The sequence below is a fragment of the Salminus brasiliensis genome, chromosome 2, assembly GCF_030463535.1.
Source record: "Salminus brasiliensis chromosome 2, fSalBra1.hap2, whole genome shotgun sequence".
Taxonomy (NCBI): domain Eukaryota; kingdom Metazoa; phylum Chordata; class Actinopteri; order Characiformes; family Bryconidae; genus Salminus; species Salminus brasiliensis.
The window spans coordinates 5,294,957-5,312,659 of NC_132879.1; the positions used below are offsets into that span (position 1 = coordinate 5,294,957).

The 17,703-nt window shown below is 43.7% G+C and overlaps 1 protein-coding gene across 4 annotated transcripts in view; it reads left to right on the forward strand.

Annotated features, from left to right (window-relative positions):
- Positions 1 to 17,703, forward strand: part of iqsec3a (IQ motif and Sec7 domain ArfGEF 3a) — a 191,129-nt gene that overhangs the window by 135,453 nt on the left and 37,973 nt on the right. For all 4 annotated transcript variants that reach the window (XM_072674190.1, XM_072674191.1, XM_072674192.1 and 1 more), the window contains 3 exons: positions 220 to 342; positions 7,698 to 7,864; positions 13,077 to 13,216. In XM_072674190.1, the coding sequence (XP_072530291.1) occupies positions 220 to 342; positions 7,698 to 7,864; positions 13,077 to 13,216 (430 nt within the window). The remainder of the gene's footprint in view (positions 1 to 219; positions 343 to 7,697; positions 7,865 to 13,076; positions 13,217 to 17,703) is intronic.

Genomic DNA, 17,703 nt, shown 5'->3' on the forward strand with positions numbered 1-17,703 from the left:
CATTGGCAGTGTTTTTTAGAGGGAGGCTGTAGAGGGTTAAATTACTTGTTAACCCCTTTTCCCATTCTTTATCTTTCTCTCTCTCTCTCTCTCTCTCTCTCTCTCTCTCTCTTTCTAATATTCACCATCTCTGCGGCTTCTTTTCCTGCTTTGCTGGCCCCTATTATCCCCTTTCTTATTCACCCCCCCCTCTCTCTCTCTCTCTCTCTCCCTCTACAGTTGCGTGGTGGATGAGATGGACTTTTCCGGGATGGAGTTGGATGAGGCTTTGAGAAAGTTCCAGGCTCATATCCGTGTGCAGGGTGAAGCACAGAAAGTGGAGCGGCTCATCGAGGCATTCAGGTGAGACCACACGTACACACACACACACACACACACACACACACACACACATATATATATACACAAACATGCAAGAGTGGCTCTGCTGCCCCATCACACTCAGTGCCCTCACCACCTCCATATGTGAGGCTGAGATAAGGACAGAAAGCTATGAAACACCGCTGCTCATAGCTGCTCATAGCTCTAATGCAGCATTTGCCGAAACCCACCCAGGCCAAAGCTCGGAACCAGCTGCCATAAAACTGGGAAGTTTCTTATTGGATGAAACTGGAAAAAAAGGATGAATTAACCCTTTAATCCTCTCTTACCTGACATCTTTATCTTCTTTAAATAAAATGTAAATTAAAATCTGGCCTCAGAGGAATATGAGGGCTGCGCTTCCACCTCTTAGACGTCAGAAAGGTCTTGGACTCAGGCAGACGTTAAATTTTCCTTGGAAATAAAAGTCACAAATCCCTCAAAAACAAACAATAGGTTGACATCAATCTCCTGTGTTAGACCGACGTCTTAATTGTGGTTGCTTAATGCCAAGACTTAAGCCAACAACATACGCTATATAGGCAAAATGGGCTGCTTTTGTTGGAGTAACTGTCTCTACTGTCCAGGGAAGAAGGCTTTCTACTAGATTTTGAAGGAGCATTGCTGTGAGGATTTGACTGCATCCAGCAACAAGAGTGTTAGTGAGGTCAGGATGTTGGATGATGATCACCACCCCAGCTCATCATCCCCAACTCAATTCGCCAACTCATCCCAAAAGAATTGGATGGGATAGGTTGATGTTGATCTGCTCTAGAGAGTCTATGCCTATTCTATTGGCAGTACATCTCTCCAGGGACTAAACAAGCTTTGTGTGTGTGTGTGTGTTTGTATGCATGTGCAAATCTGTGTCAGCAATAGATGCAACTTAAAATAGCTGAATGCATTTATTAGAGGGGTGTCCACAAACATTTGTCAGTTCTTTGTGTCTAATTATGACCCTGCTGAAGCAAGCACTGACCTCCGACTGCAGTTCAGGCAGGGACATCTGGACTTTCTTGGGTCCACATTGGAGAATGATGGCCCATAGGGGAAGCAGTTAGGCTGAAATCATGTGTTTTAGGTGCCGGTTGGGCTGGGGTGATTGAGCGCACGCTGCAGGTTGGTGTGCGTCAGCTGCATTGTCAACTGTTATGAAAAGAGCTTTGCGGCAGTAATCCTAAAAAGCTGGGATAAGTACCCTCACCCTGGTAAAAACTCGGCGTTTATTTTCCTCCTCTTTCCAGCAGTTAGGAGAAGTACACATTTGTTCAGTAACGCTGGAAACCACAGAGATGTTTGGGAGTCTTTAGTGCCACGTGCATGTTTGTGCATGTGTCAGAGTGTGTGTGTGTGTGTGTGTGTGTGTGTGTGTGTGTGCGTGCAGTGCTGGGTTATAAATAACTGCCATTGCATAACATAACCCAGGCTGTCTCTGCCTGCCTCCCCCACTGCTACCTTTGATATTTCGCATAACCCCCCCCAAAAAAAAGGCGAGGGGTGGGGGGAAAGGGAGAGTGTGGAGGGAATAAATGGATGCGAGGAGAGAAACAATGGAGCCCAGTGCAGCTCTCCTCTAAATGAATGAGGGAATAAATGAGTCGGTGTGACTGCCAGCTCTTCACATTCCTCATTACAATCGAGGTAAAGAGCAGTGCTGAGCAGGGTGGTGTTTTTCTAGGTGCTCAGGCTAGGAAAAGAGTGTGCTGATGTCACTCTGCTGTTGTGCTGCTGTTGTTCTCCTCTGAATGAACTATACAGCAGATCAGACTGGATCAATATCATCATAATAACAGAATAAAAATGAGAGAGGGTCTTTGTAATGGAGGTGCGCAGCTGATACTGCTGCTCAGAGACGCATCCATGCGTATGTGTGTGGAACTGTGTTTGTTTTCTTACATTTTCAGGACACAGTTGTCTTTCGCACATATATATTTGCAGTTAAAATGTCCATCATGGACACTTTTTCTGGGGTGAAATTTCTGGGGTGCTTAATACTGTGTAGTTCCCCCTGTGCTGCCAAACCAGCTCTGACTCGTCAAGGCATGGACTCCACAAGACCTCTAAAGGCGTCCAAGATGTCATTAGCAGCAGATTCTTTAAGTCCTGGAAGTTAAAGGTGGGGCGTCCATGAGCATCAGGGACCAGAGTCACCAAACATCCAAATTCATGTGGCTTTAGGCTGTCCAGACCATCTGCAATTAATCTGGAAACAGTCTAGACACACCAAATATCGAATTCCATGTGTTTTAGGCTGTCCAGACCATCTACAATCAATCTGGATACAGTCTAGGCACACCAAACATCCAAATTCATGTGGTTTTACACTGTTAATACCATCTACAATCAATCTGGAAAGAGTCTAGACACACCAAACATCCAAATTCATGTGGTTTTAGGCTGTCCAGACCATCTGCAATTAATCTGGAAACAGTCTAGACACACCAAACATTCAAATTCATGTGGTTTTAGGCTTCCCAGACCATCTGCAATTAATCTGAATTCAGTCTAGACACACCAAACATCCAAATTCATGTGGTTTTAGGCTGTCCAGACCATCTGCAATTACTCTGGAAACAGTCTAGACACACCAAACATCCAAATTCATGTGGTTTTAGGCTGTCCAGACCATCTACAATCAATCTGGATACAGTCTAGACACACCAAACAACCAAATTCATGTGATTTTACACTGTCAAGACCATCTACAATCAATCTGGAAACAGTCTAGACACACCAAACATCCAAATTCATGTGGTTTTAGGCTTCCCAGACCATCTGCAATTACTCCGGATACAGTCTAGACTGTCAATAGCAGCAGATCCTTTAAGTCCTGGAAGTTAAAGGTGGGGCCTCCATGGGCATCAGGGACTAGAGTCCAGCACGGTTTGCTGATTTCCTTACACAGACGTGTTGCCTGACCTTCTAAACTTGGCAATTAACAGGTGAGTTGAGTCAGGTGTGCTTGAGCAGAGAAAGCAAAGAAACTGTGGGAATCTGTCCTCCAGGACTGGAATTGCCATCCCCTGACGTAGATGTTTGAAACATGGGAATGTGACACAATCAGGTGATCAAAAGCGGTTGTGAATTTGATAAAGTAGGCTAATACTAAGCTTTTTTTTTGGAATGACCTTTCCAAAGTCCTTAAAGTTCCTTAAAGTCCTAATGTTGGCTCCAGATGTTAGATTGGACTGCCAAGAAGTGTGGTCAAATATTCAACCTTGCCTCCAAAAGGCTTCTAGTCAATGTTGTTATGGGACAATTTTGAAAATTTTAGGCTTGTACATTTTTGACCCTGTATTGATTTCAGACATTTAAAAAAAATCCAAATTGTATATATTTATATATGTCATATTTATAATCCTGGTATTAAAGTATAAAAATAAGTGTGTGTGTGTGTGTGTGTGTGTGTGTGTGTGCGTGTATGTTCCAATCTTCTACCTCAGTGGACACAGGCCTTGGGGGAGAACTCATACCTGGAAACGCTGAGTTATTAGTATGAAATTAGAGTTTTCACTTGAGCACACGCCCCTCAGCACATCCGCAGCGTAAAAATAACACAGCAGCAAAACAGCTTCGTTAAGTTTCAGGGCTCCTCCAAGCTGCACACTTTGTGATTTTAAAGTTTTGTAGTCAGCGTGGTGTGCTGATGATTCTGAAGCACAGAAGCCCTACTTTAAGTGGGATTCTGTTTTGCATATCTATTTCCAAAGTAGCAAAAGAATAAAGTACAAAACTCAAGCAAACTCTCAGCAATTTGGGCATATTTTGGGAGTCAGCTGGGAGGAAAGTTGCAAACCTGATTTATTACTGTGCCAAATCTGAAACTTAATGCAGCATTTATTATATAGTGTATATAATAGCTATTGGATAATACGCTGGTGTTCATTATTAAAAAAGCAATACAGTTGAATTTTATTACTAATAAGGAGACAAGCAAATAGAAGAAGGTAGGGAGTTCCAAAGAGTGGTTTTAGACTGTCCAGGCCATCAGAAATCAATCTGGAAACAGTCTAGACACACCAAACATCCAAATCCATGTGGTTGTAGGCACATCTACAATCAATCTGGAGACAGTCTAGATATGCTAGATGAATACAGCCTGCCGAATCCAGAAGTCTCAGTTTTCCTTAAGAGTAACAAAATATGCTGCAGTTTCATATGAATAAATTCTAACTCGTAGCTCATTCACAAAGAATCAGGAAGATCTTGCTGAAAATCGGGTTTAAAGACTGCCACGTTTCTGTCATTTTTACCATCAAAACAAACAAAAGCCAGCAGTCAGAAGCCTCGTTCACCCCTAACTTCAAGCTTTCTAAGGGTTAACGTGTGTTCTTCTGTTTTCCTCCCCTTTATCATGGTCTGTTGCCTTGATTGAATGTGAACGTGTCCATTATTGTGAGAGAACAAGAACAATTTGACCAAAAAAAAAAAAGAGAGAAGCAGAAGTAATCGAAGGAAAGCAGCCAGCGATGAGAGCTGGCCCAGCCTGGAATTGGGATGTCTCCCAACCTAATAACAAGCTGAAACCTTTATTTGTCCATTTTCTTCTCTGACTCAGCATCCACTGCGCTAGAAACACTTAGCTCGGCCTCTCGTCTCAGCCGGCTTTTGCCTGTAATGACCCGTCCCAGGCCGGCACGCAGCGTTTCGGGTGTCTAAATGCATTAGATTAGACACGCTCTGTGCAGCTCAGCTCGCCAGACCAGCAGAATTTCCCCTCAGAGATCAGATTGAAGGAAAAGGTGAGTGACGGGCATCGACGTGCGGCTCATCTTCACCGGGAAGTGCGAAGCTAAGGGCTTTCGTATTCCTGTTCCGTGTCCACACTCGTAAATTCCTCCGCTGGCACTGTCGGAGATGTTTAAGGTCTGCTGTCCACCTCTGGGACTTATTCTAGCTGGTGCAATTAGAGGGCGGAGGAGGCGGAGGAACTCTGCTCTGCTTTGCCAGAGAGTCGGAGGCCAGGCCTTTTAATGAGCAGAATGGAAAACCGTAAAACAGTGATCTCTGTCATGTTTGGGACACAGACTCTAGTGTCATAACAGATCACGGATGATCTGTGATCCAGTTACTGTTACAGTAATATCTGCAAACGCTGCTGTAAACACACAGGCTGAGCAGCTGTCCGTCAAAAAAGAGGCTGCAACCGGGGCAGCCTGTAAACACTGAGCCACGAGAGCCAGAAGGCAACACATCGAACACGACCGCATGTGTGCAGCTCCATCAGTGAGGAGAGCAGAGGTGTGTTAGTGTGAGGAGTGGTCTCAGATGGTGGGGGTCTCAGACGGAGACGGGTGAGACCATTAACTTTTACTATGGGGAAAAATCTGAGCGAGAGAGGGAGAGACAATCGCTCCACTCAACCACTACATTATACACAGGCCGTGTCAAAATAAAAGTCACTACTACAAATTAACAGACTGTGACAAAATAAAAGACACTACTACAAATAAACAGACTGTGACAAAATAAAAGGCACTACTACAAATAAACAGACTGTGTCAAAATAAAAGTCACTACTACAAATAAACAGACTGTGCCAAAATAAAAGTCACTACTACAAATGAACAGACTGTGTCAAAATAAAAGTCACTACTACAAATAAACAGACTGTGCCAAAATAAAAGTCACTACTACAAATAAACAGACTGTGACAAAATAAAAGACACTAATACAAATTAACAGACTGTGACAAAATAAAAGTCACTACTACAAATAAACAGACTGTGACAAAATAAAAGACACTAATACAAATTAACAGACTGTGTTAAAATTAAAGACACTAATACAAACTAACAGACTGTCCAAATAAAAGACACTACTACAAATAAACAGACTGTGTCAAAATAAAAGTCACTACTACAAACAAACAGACTGTGTTAAAATAAAAGACACTAATACAAATAAACAGACTGTGTCAAAATAAAAGACACTAATACAAATTAACAGACTGTCCAAATAAAAGACACTACTACAAACAAACAGACTGACAAAATAAAAGGCACTAATACAAATTAACAGACTGTGCCAAAATTAAAGACACTAATACAAACAAACAGACTGTCAAAATAAAAGCTATTAATACAAATGAACAAACAGACCATGTGAAAATAGTCAATTAGAAAGTCCTCAATGCAAACAAACAAAAATAATCATGTCAAAATGAATGTTGCTAAAACAAACTTACTACATACTAACATTCATTTAGCAGACGCTTTTATCCAGAGCGACTTACAAAAGTGCTTCACTGTTTACTCAGGAAATCTCCTTAGCTAGCTTGTAAAGACTAGAATCCAGAAGATCCCTTAATCTGACTCTGCCAAAATAAAAAATGAGTCAGTATTGACACCTAGCTACACAAAACTCAACACACACACTCTACACTCTGCCTGAATGTTAAACAGCTCAAGTAAGACACGAGTACAATCATAAGCCTTAATAAGTGTGAGATAATGCTGATTTAGGGACTCTTGAAAGACATGGGTCTTCAGTCAGTGTTTGAGGACAGCATGTGTCTCTGCCGTTCGGACACCCAGGGGACGTTTGTTGCACCACTTAGGTGCAGGACATCTTGAAGGATGGTGGATCAAGCCGGATCAAGCCGTACCCGAAGTCTCTTAGTGCGGATCGGCTTTTGACCATTGCCATTAATTACAGAGGGGCTGGTCCGTTCTTGGCTTTGTAGGCCAGCATGGGGGGTTTGAATCTCCTACAGGGAGAGAACTCAGCAGAGGAGTTACATGGCTGAAGACTAGTCATGCCATCACCTTCTGGATCAGATGCAAGGGCTTGATGAATTGGGTAGGAATACCAGCTGGAAGGGTGGGATTTGCGGTAGTCAAGTCTTGAGCTGTCTCATGATACTGAATTAGCAACTGGGTGACCTCTCTGGACAGGAAAGGTCAAATTCTATCTATACTACATACTTCATACTCCTGAACTAGTAAGTATTAGTCATGTGTACACGGTTGGGACACACTCTAAGTGTGACTGTGCTGTTTGCTGTTATAAAGTGACCAGAAGGCGCTCAAGCCTGTAGATTCTTTAGAGTAGCTCTAGGTCAAGGTAAGGCCTTGTGGCTTCATGGTAGGTCTCCTGCGCTGCTTTTCCAACAGACTTAAAGAAGGTACCCACATATACTGAGACCATGCAGGCTGCTAAAGACTTCCCTTGCTACAAATGGTGCTTCAAGTGGTTCTTTGGCTGATGGAACCAGAAGTGATTCTTCTACGGCATCGAAAAGCTCAAAGAACCATTAAAGCACCTTCATTTCTAAGAGGCTTCTGTTTCTGTCCCTCTCATTCCCCTCTCTCGTCTTTTCTTGTTCTATTTCACAGTCAGCGCTACTGCATGTGCAACCCAGATGTGGTGCAGCAGTTTCACAACCCGGACACCATCTTCATCCTGGCCTTCGCCATCATCCTCCTCAACACGGACATGTACAGCCCCAACATCAAGCCAGACCGCAAGATGATGCTGGAGGACTTCATTCGCAACCTGAGGGGTGAGTGAGGGCCAGAGGGAGACGTATTCAGTCAGTTCTGATTTACATATGTTCACAGCCATGACAAAACCTCATGCTCTAAATGGACAAAAGTATTGGGACACCTGCTCATTCACTTGAAATCAAGGGTATTATAAAGAGTCTATACTGCTTTTGTTGGAGTAACTGTCTCCGCTGTCTAGAGACTAAGGCTTTCCGCTAGATTTTGGAGGAGCATTGCTATGAGGATTTGAGTGCATTCAGCCACAAGAGCGTTAGTGAGGCCAGGATGTTTGATGATCACCAGTTCAGCTCATTCCAACCATCATTCCAGCATGGGGCCAACAGGTTCATGTTTATCTGCTCCAGAGAGTCCTATTCTATTGGCAGTATGTCTCCACAGGGACTAGACAAGCTGTGTGTGCGTGTATGTGCATTTGCACATCTGTGTCACCAATGGGTGCAACTTGAAGCAGCTAAATGCATTCACCAGAAGGGGTGTCCACAAACATTTGGACACATAGTGTATATACATATTTTTTGTGTAATACCAGCAAGGTGGAGCCACAAGGGAGGGGTTTCTAATACAGGGGCCAGAGGAGGATGGAGTGGACATGGAGGCTGGAATTGTTCTCATGTAGTGGGAGTGGCCATACTCCGGTGGGAGGAGCTAATGTTTGTGTGACATAGTGGAACAGAGGCAATAGATGATGCCGTGCTCGGGTTGTCTTTGGGAATCGTGACAAAGCGTGACGCTCGCGGTTCGCCTTGAGGGAATCACTGAAAGGCTGAGTCAATAGTGAGTGTCTTCAATGGATTCAGTCGAGCTGCTCACAATTAGATCAAACTGGAAAATCAATGCTGGCGTCCAGAACTGATTAGAATATGCAGCATGATTGGACTTTCACTCCGCTCTCTCTTTCTGGCCCTCAACTTCTGTCTGACTTCAACTTCTATTTTTCAGTCTCTCTCTCTCTCTCTCTCTCTCTCTCTGGGAGTGAAGGCATCATCATTCACTTGACTAATTGAGTGGACGAAATGCAATTAAGAATCAAAAAGGGATGTTAATGAATGGCCTCGCGAAGCACTCCAACGTAACGAGAGCAGAGCCAGTACATCCAAACCATCTGTGAGAAGAGAACCCTGATGTCATACTGTAGTCTAGTACTCTCTCTCTCTCTCTCTCTCTAATTGTTTCTCTTTCTTTCTCGCCCAGTTTATCGTTCTCTCTCATTGATTCTCATCGATTTTTTTATTCTCTCTTTGCATTTTTCTCTCTCTCTCTCTCTCTCTCTCTCTCTCTCTCTCTCTCTCTCTCTCTCTCTCTCTCTCGATCGCTCTTTGTTGTATTTTTTGTTGTTTTTTCCAATGACTCTTTACACAAAAATGAGGATTATCAACCAATGGATTGAAGGAGAGACACACATTTTGAAGGGGTATCTGGTGTTATGAAGCGTTTATCTGTCTATCTATCTATCTATCTATCATCTGTCCGTCTGTCTGTCTGTCTGTCTCTCTGTCTCTCTCTTTCTCTACTCCCCTCTCTGCCTCTCTCTCTGTCTCTCTCTGTCTCTCTCTCTCTGTGTCTCTCTCTCTCTCTCTGTGTGTGTCTCTCTCTGTCTCTCTCTCTCTCTCTCTCTCTCTCTCTCTGTGTCTCTCTCTCTCTCTCTGTGTCTTTGTCTCTCTCTGTCTCTCTCTTTCTCTTGTGCTCTTTCACTACTCCCCTCTCTGTCTCTCTCTCTGTCTCTCTCTCTGTCTCTCTCTCTCTCTCTCTCTCTCTGTCTCTCTCTCTGTCTCTCTCTCTCTGTCTCTGTCTGTCTGTCTCTCTGTGTCTTTGTCTCTGTCTCTCTCTCTTTCTGTCTCTCTCTCTCTGTCTGTCTGTGTCTCTCTCTCTCTCTCTCTCTCTCTCTCTCTCTCTCTCTCTCTCTCTCTCTCTGTCTCTCTCTCTCTCTGTGCCTCGCTGCCATTTCAGAGTGCAGATAAATGGAGAGAGGGTTAAAAAGAAGCGGCTGATCAAAACCTGGTGGCATTTTTAAAAGACAGATGAAATGTAAAGTGTGTGTGTGACATTACAGTTTCACACAGACAGAGAGAAAAGAGACCGAGAACAGAGCTAACAAAAGTCAGAAACTCAGTGGCCTCTCTCTCTCTCTCTCTCTCTCTCTCTCTCTCTCTCTCTCTCTCTCGCTGTATGCCTGTGTGCATCACTGACTCCCCTGCTGTGCTTTGCTGCATCACAACCATCATTTCCCCTAAACACTGAGCTTCATTGGGCTGCCAGTGTCACTTACCGGAAATAATGGCTCAGGCGCTCCCCTGCGGCCGTATTTCAGCAAGATGCTTATTCACACACTTATAATGTTAGGTGATAGTGCCTGGGTGACCTCTAGTTCATGTGGTCAGTAAGGGCTTAAAGCGCTCATTAAAAGAAGCATTGTGTAAGATTAAATACGTAATGGGCTATTAGCCTTCAGATCCTGCTGTTGTTGATGAAATACTGGCTACGTGGGCTGAGGGGCATGTGATTGAGGCTAAATGATCACTGTCATCTGTTTAGTCCATATGCTTTACATGTCCATCAGGAGTACTTCTGCACACTCTTTCATTGTCTGAGCTAACAGGTGGGGGATGTATAAAGGGTGGGGTCCAAAAATCTAAATCCAATCTAACTGTCTTAATCCCACCTGCTAGCTACGTCTCTTATCACATGTGTGATTTCAGCCAGAGGAGTAGCCAAGTCATACTGACTGGAGGACTGTACCAAGCCCAGGGACACACACAGACACCAGTGCCAGCACTGGCCCTCCAGGACACATGGCCGCACTGTCAAGGAAGGCAGTGGCTGCAACATGCCCCACAGTTAGGGACTGTAGCATGTACTCTGGGACATACGGTGACACAGTCGCTGTAACATGCCCTCTGGGACACCCAGCTTTGATGTCAAGGCAGGTAGTGGTCTGTATTGCGCCCTCCGGGACACATGACGGCGCTGTCGAGGCAGGCAGGGCTATATTGTGTCCACTGGGACACCCTACAGTGCTTTTGAAGCAGGCAGCAGCTGTAACATGCTCTACAGACAGTGACTGTAGTATGCACTTCGGGCACATATGGTGGCACAGTCGAGGCATGCAGCCGCTGTAACATGCACAGCATTGCTGTCGAGACAGGTAGTGGCCTGTAATGTGCCCTCCAGGGCACATGGTGGCGCTGTCAAGGCAGGCTGGGGCTGTATCGTGTTTTCTGGTACACCCAGCGGTGCTTTTGAGGCAGCAGCATGCCCTAGCATGCACTCCCGGACATACAGTGGCACTGTCGAGGCTTGCAGCGCTCTGTAACATGCTCTCTGGGACACCCAGCATTGCTGTCGAGGCAGGCAGTGGCCTGTATTGTGGCCTCTGGGACACATGGCGGCACTGTCGAGGCAGGCGGGGTTGTATTGTGTCCTTAGGGACAAGTTCATGGTGTGTTTCTTCATACTATGACAGTTTTTCTGAAATTTGATTAAGAAATCGCAATATATCACAATATACTGAATCATAACTCCTGTATTGTGATACATGTTATTTGGTCCGTTTTTTTCACACAGCATCTATAAAGTGTCAATTTTCTTCAGAATTACAGTAGATTAGCTGCTCTGATTATTTTGAACATTTCCCAGATGCCCATATTTCTATATAATACAACAAAAACGTCCCTTTTCTGTATTACATAATAATTGGCCTTTACGAAGTGTAAGCTCCCCATTCTTTACATTGTGGGCACAGTCTGCTTAATATGCTTTAAAATGATTTATTGTGCCAACATTTACTTATTTATGACTTATGAAGATCTTGCCATCATCATTACAGCGAATATGAAAGTCATTTGGATGTGTAGCCCTCGTTAGGCCCATTGTAAATACTGTATTAATATTTATAACTGAGTTAATCATTGTGAATCAGTTCCTGAAAGAACGGCGCGTTATTTATTTCCTGTGTGAAATAAGGTTTAAAGTTTGGAAGGCGTGGCCGCTCCTGTGCTCAAAGAGGTGTTTTTGGGAGAGAAACCCTCAGCTTAATGCTCACCTTACCCCCGACTTACTCCACCTCACTGTCACTCATCGCCTCTGTATTAGGTTAGATTGGATTGCAGATGGATCTCCAAACATTCATTAATCTTGGAATTTCCTCAGGTTGCTGCAGCATCTGCCTGCTGGCATATTCGAGTGTGTGTACTAGGTGTGTGTGGGCGGAGGCCTACTGGGACCCACACATGGTTGCCTGGAAACACACACACACACAGTGTGTTCCAGATGATGCTAGGCTGTCTTTGTTTCTGGCCTCTTGCTGTGAGACTGAGCGAGAAATGCAGAGACACTTTTAGCACGGCAGAAAGTGTGTGTGTGTGTGTGTGTGTGTGTGCTTGTTTGTGTATTCGGTTCATTAGGGACCTGGTCCACCGTTTGTAGAAAGCTCTTTTGGGACAATGTCTTTTGGGCTAGCCCAAACAGAATTTGCAGGCTTGGAATACTTGGTGTTACCCCAAATTAGCCATAACATTAAAACCACCTGCCTAATATTGTTAAGGTCCCCCTCATGCCAGCAAAACAGATCTGACCAGTCGAGACATGGACTCCACAAGACTTCTGAAGGTGTCCTGTCCTATCTGGCACCAAGACATTAGAGGCAGATCATTTAAGTACTGTTAGTTGTAAGGTTGGGCCTCCATGAGCGTCAGTGAGTAATAATGAGCATTGGGCACCCATGACTGTCGATGTAGTCACCGGTTGTCCTTCCTTGGAGCATGTGTGGTAGGTAATGACCACTGCACACCAGGAACAGTCCACATTTGATGATGTTTGGTTGTTGTCAAAATTGCTAAGATTCCTATACTTATTCATTTTTCCTGCTTCCAACACCTTCAAATACTGACTGTTTACTTTCTGCCTAATATTGTATATCCACCCGTTGACAGATGCCTTTTTACCAAACAATCATTGTTATTCACTGACTACCTGTCAGTGGTTTTAATGTTGTGGCTAGTCACTGTACATCCAGTAGGCTGCCAAGTTGTGAAAGCAGTGAAAGCGCAAATTAACTGAAATCAGCTGCGATGATTTCATCATCTCTTATTAGAACAGGCCTAGTTTAATGTTTAGGGCATGTGGTCCATGTGTTTCTGTAATCTAATCTATGTTTGTGTGTGTGTGTGTGTGTGTGTGTGTGTATATGTGTATGTGTGTGGTTGTGTACAGGAGTAGATGACGGAGCAGACATCCCTCGGGACATGGTGGTGGGCATTTATGAGCGAATTCAGCTGAGAGAGCTCCGCTCCAATGAAGACCATGTCACCTACGTCACCAAAGTGGAGCAGAGCATCGTGGGAATGAAAACGGTGAGGCCGGATCCCTCCATACTGCTGTACACGAGTAGGTCATGCCCAGCTATAGACAGTGGCATTATTACTGGTTGAAATCTAAAAGAGGGGAGTTTATAATGGTCAGCATAGATGGCATATTGGTCACACCCTTCTATAACACTTCACAAGCCGTTGGTATTGGTGTTGGTATAGAAACAGATGTAAATAAGGTGGTTTTCTATGGAAACAGTTGCAAGGACGTATTTGGTCCAATTTGAAACTGGAGGAACCTTCAAGAAAAGTTTTTTTTTTAGAAGAAAAATGTCCTCAAAGCACCTTTGTTTCCTCTACAGTTTCAAACCGAAGAAGCCCCAAAAGTTCCTCAAGGAATTTGTAACAGTTGTAACAATTTGTGTTCAGCTATTCGCCAATTGCATTGTTGCAGATGGAAACAGTTATCAAGAAGGCTGTTGTAGAAACAGCTGTAAAGAAGGTTGTTATCAATAGAAACAGTCATACAGAAGCTTCGATTCTGAAGAAACAGCTGTAAGGAGGGATGGTGTCCATCCAATCAGGCTTGAAGAAGGTTGTTGTTCATAGAAACAGATGTAAAATGTTGGTGTGCACAGAAATAGCCATAAGGAAGATTTAAAATTATTAGAAATAGCTGTGAAAAGGGGTGGTGTCCATCAAAACAACCTTATGGTGGGTTGCTGCTCATAAAAACAGTTGTGAAGAAGGTTGTTGTCCATAGAAACAGATGTAAAATGTTGGTGTCCACAGAAATAGCCATAAAGAAGGTTTAAAATTATTAGAAATAGCTGTGAAAAGGGGTGGTGTCCATCAAAACTGCCTTGCCATTAATAGAAACAGCTGTAAAGAAGGTTGTTGTCCATAGAAACAGCTGGCGTCCATCAAAACAGCCAGAAAACAGCTGTAATTAAGGCTGTTGTAGAAACAACTGTGAAGAAGGTTGTTGTCCATAGAAACAGCCCTACAGAAGCTTTGATTCTGAAGAAACAGCTGTAAGGAGGGATGGTGTCCATCCAATCAGGCTTGAAGAAGGTGGTTTTTCATAGAAATAGATGTAAAATGTTGGTGTCCACAGAAATAGCCATAAAGAGGGTTTAAAATGATTAGAAATAGCTGTGAAAAGGGGTGGTGTCCATCAAAACTACCTTGCCATTAATAGAAGCAGCTGTAAAGAGGGATGGTGTCCATCAAAACAGTCAGAAAAGGTGGTTCTCTGTGAAAACAACTGCAAGTAAGGTTGTTTTCCAGAGAAACGGCCCTAAGGAAGGTTTGTATTCATAGAAAGTGCTGTGAGGATGAATGGTGTCTATCTGAACAGCTTTAAAGAAGGTCGGTGACCATAGGCACAGCTAAAAAGATGGATGGTGTCAATATGAAGTCTTAAAAACTAAAACTGTTCATAGAAACAGTAGTAAAGAAGGTTATTTCCTACAGAAACAGCTGTAAAAAGTTTGTTGCCCATTGAAACAATCATAAAGAAACTTCCATCGATATTCTGTTTTCTGTTGCAACGGCCTGAACAATATTTGCTGTTATTTGAGCCATAAATTTGTTCTATTAGTTGTCAGAAAATACACTTTTAAGATATACGCTCAGCAACATACGTTTTATATTGACAAAAGTATTGGGACACCTTCTTATTCATTTGTTTCTTCTGAAATCAGGGGTATTAAAAGGTGATTGTGCTGTCTGTGCTGTCCAGGGAAGAAGGCTTTCTACTAGATTTTGAAGGAGCATTGCTTTGAGGAATTGATTGCATTCAGCAACAAAAGCATTAGTGAGGTTAGGATGTTGCATGATGATCACCATCCCACCACATCTTCAATTCCCCAGCTCATCCCAAAAGTATTGGATGGAGCACCAACCAAGCAACCATCATTCCAGAGAACACAGTTCTTCCACTGCTCCACAGCTCAATGCTGGGGGCTTTATACCCCCCTCCAGCCTATGCCTGGTGTTAGACATGGTGCTATTGGGTTCATGTTGATCTGCTTCAGAGAGTCCTATTCTATTGGCAATACTTTTTTTTACAGGGACTAGATAAGCTGTTTGTGTGTGTGTGCATTTGCACATCTCTGTCAGCAATGGGCAATGTAGCTAAGTGCTTTCCATGGGCTACATGCCAACATGCCTGTAAGACCTTCATTTAGAGACCCACCTCTCTCCCACCAGGTTTGATCACATTAGATTTATTGAATATGAAGAGCTGATCTGATCTCAGTCTAATCTCCATTTACCTGAAAAGGGTAAAGGCTGATATTAAGAGCGTCTGCATGTCGCTGTTTCCTCACTCAGGCTGTTCGATTCAGCCGAAAGCTCTGATTAAGTCATTTTCTAATCAGTTTCGGAGAGCAGATTTAATAAACCCTCTACAATAACAAAACAATTCCTGCAATTTAATCAGGATAGCCACCGCAGGAGCACGTTCACGCCACACTGTGTTAGTTATGCCTGATTAACTCGTGGAGGTTTAAAGGTATTACATAATTATGTAATTACGTACATAGTTAGATACATGATGGATTATATTTACATTTCGCTTGCTTGTACGCTTTGGTTACTGCTGGCCATAACTGTGACTTCTGCTGGTGTACAGGCAGCTCTCACCCCTCACAAACACCCTGTTATTACAGTGCACCCTTCCAGCTAAACCCAACGACAGTGATTACCAGCCCACCATTATTCCATGATTAAAACGCACAGGTACGATGAATCCTCTTAGATAAATCCGCTTTACAGCGTCCACTAACAGAGATGCAGAATCATAGGCCAGAGAAGACAAAGCTCTCAAAGGCTTTCCATGGCCATCCAAGCAGTTCATGAACCGCTACATACAGGCCACCTAGTGGTAGAGACGGGCAGCATCTACAACTGCTTTAATAGCCTTTTAAAATGTTTAATTCTTAAACATTATCTGTATTCAGATCATAAATTACCTGCTTTTGATGTTGGGTACTTGTGGTCCATCAAAGGAACATCAAAGTAGAACTAAAGTGTTATTATGTTTGATGATCTTTTAAGTGTAAAAAAAACATATGAGGCTCCTGAGTGGCACAACTGTCTAAGCGTTGGGCCTACTGCCATATGGTCACTGGTGCATAATCCCCGGAGATGCCACAGCCATCCGTAACCAGGAGTCTATGAGTAGACAATTGGACGTTTGGGTGGGTGTTCTTAACAACAGATGCAGGTCCTTTACTACGGAAGGTGGAGGATAAAAGTCTGATATTATTCTACACAAACAAAGATGGCCACCTCTATTGTTTAATGGAAAAGAAGGTGGATAAAAACACTGAGTAAAAGAAATTTGACTTTTTGTCCAATTAGAATAGTGAGATCTGAAGACTGCCATCTAGTGGTTGGGCTTTCAACACAACACAAAGTGAACCACTGTCCGTCTCCAATCTTAAATCTCTCCAATCGCTACAGTATTTAAGATCATGATGCTGGGATATATCGTATATATCGATATTTTCCTACAACCCTTATTTAACCCCTAAGAGATGCTTTTGGAGAGATGAGTTGTTTAATAATACTGGAGCTACCTCCTGAGTGTTGTCATGGCGGGTTAGGCCAGACACAGAGGGACGAACACTCGCAGAGATGGATTCAATGCAAAAAAAAAAAAAAACAAAGGGGCAAAATAAGGCAACAGCTACAGGGCATTAACAAGAACACAACACAAGCTTGACAAACAAGAGGGTGTAAAAAACAAACATACCTGAGACTGGGGGTTAAGCTGGGGGACCAACTACTTGGCATAAACGGCTAGGCCGATCAAACCTGGCACTGCTGCGTGAGCGTGGGTCGCCTTGCTGGAACGACAGTCGTGGGTATATCTTGGCAGAGAGCGAGCGAGCCTCGCCTCGCTGAGTCCTTGAATGGCCGTGTGGCCTGCTCACGAACGAGGACGTAGATCAGAAGCTGGCCTTAACACCCCGTGAGCAGTAACGGGAACGTATCGAGCTACCTCAAGGTTCCAAGCATGCAATTCTCTGTCTCGAACTAAGCGTTGAGACTCCTTAAGTACCCCCAGATCCCAGGTGAAACACATGGACATGATCAACACGAAACGAGACACTGAATCGACACATTGAACCAAACATAAACACAAATGAGGAGGAAGTCCTTATTTGGGCCTGTGGGCGGCGGCTCGGAATCGCCCCCGGGAGAGGGAGCGATACCGAGGGGCTGACAAGTGTGACCTCTCCAAACAATGGGGTTCAGTCCAGCTTCCCCCTTTGAACCCCGGGTTTATCATTCTGCTATTAATCATCATGCACAAACTACTAGGAACTGTTTGGTAATAGTTTAGCATATTTTGTGGAGTTCCACAGGGTTCTATTTTGGGGTCTATGAAATTGATGTTAACTGTGAGAGTGTTACGAGGTTACGAGGGTGAAGAACTGAAGGGTGGGCCCATGTACAGGGTTTAAGCAGTGAAAGAGGAGTCAGAACTGCGCTGAGGAAAGACGAAGCTGCGCTCTCAT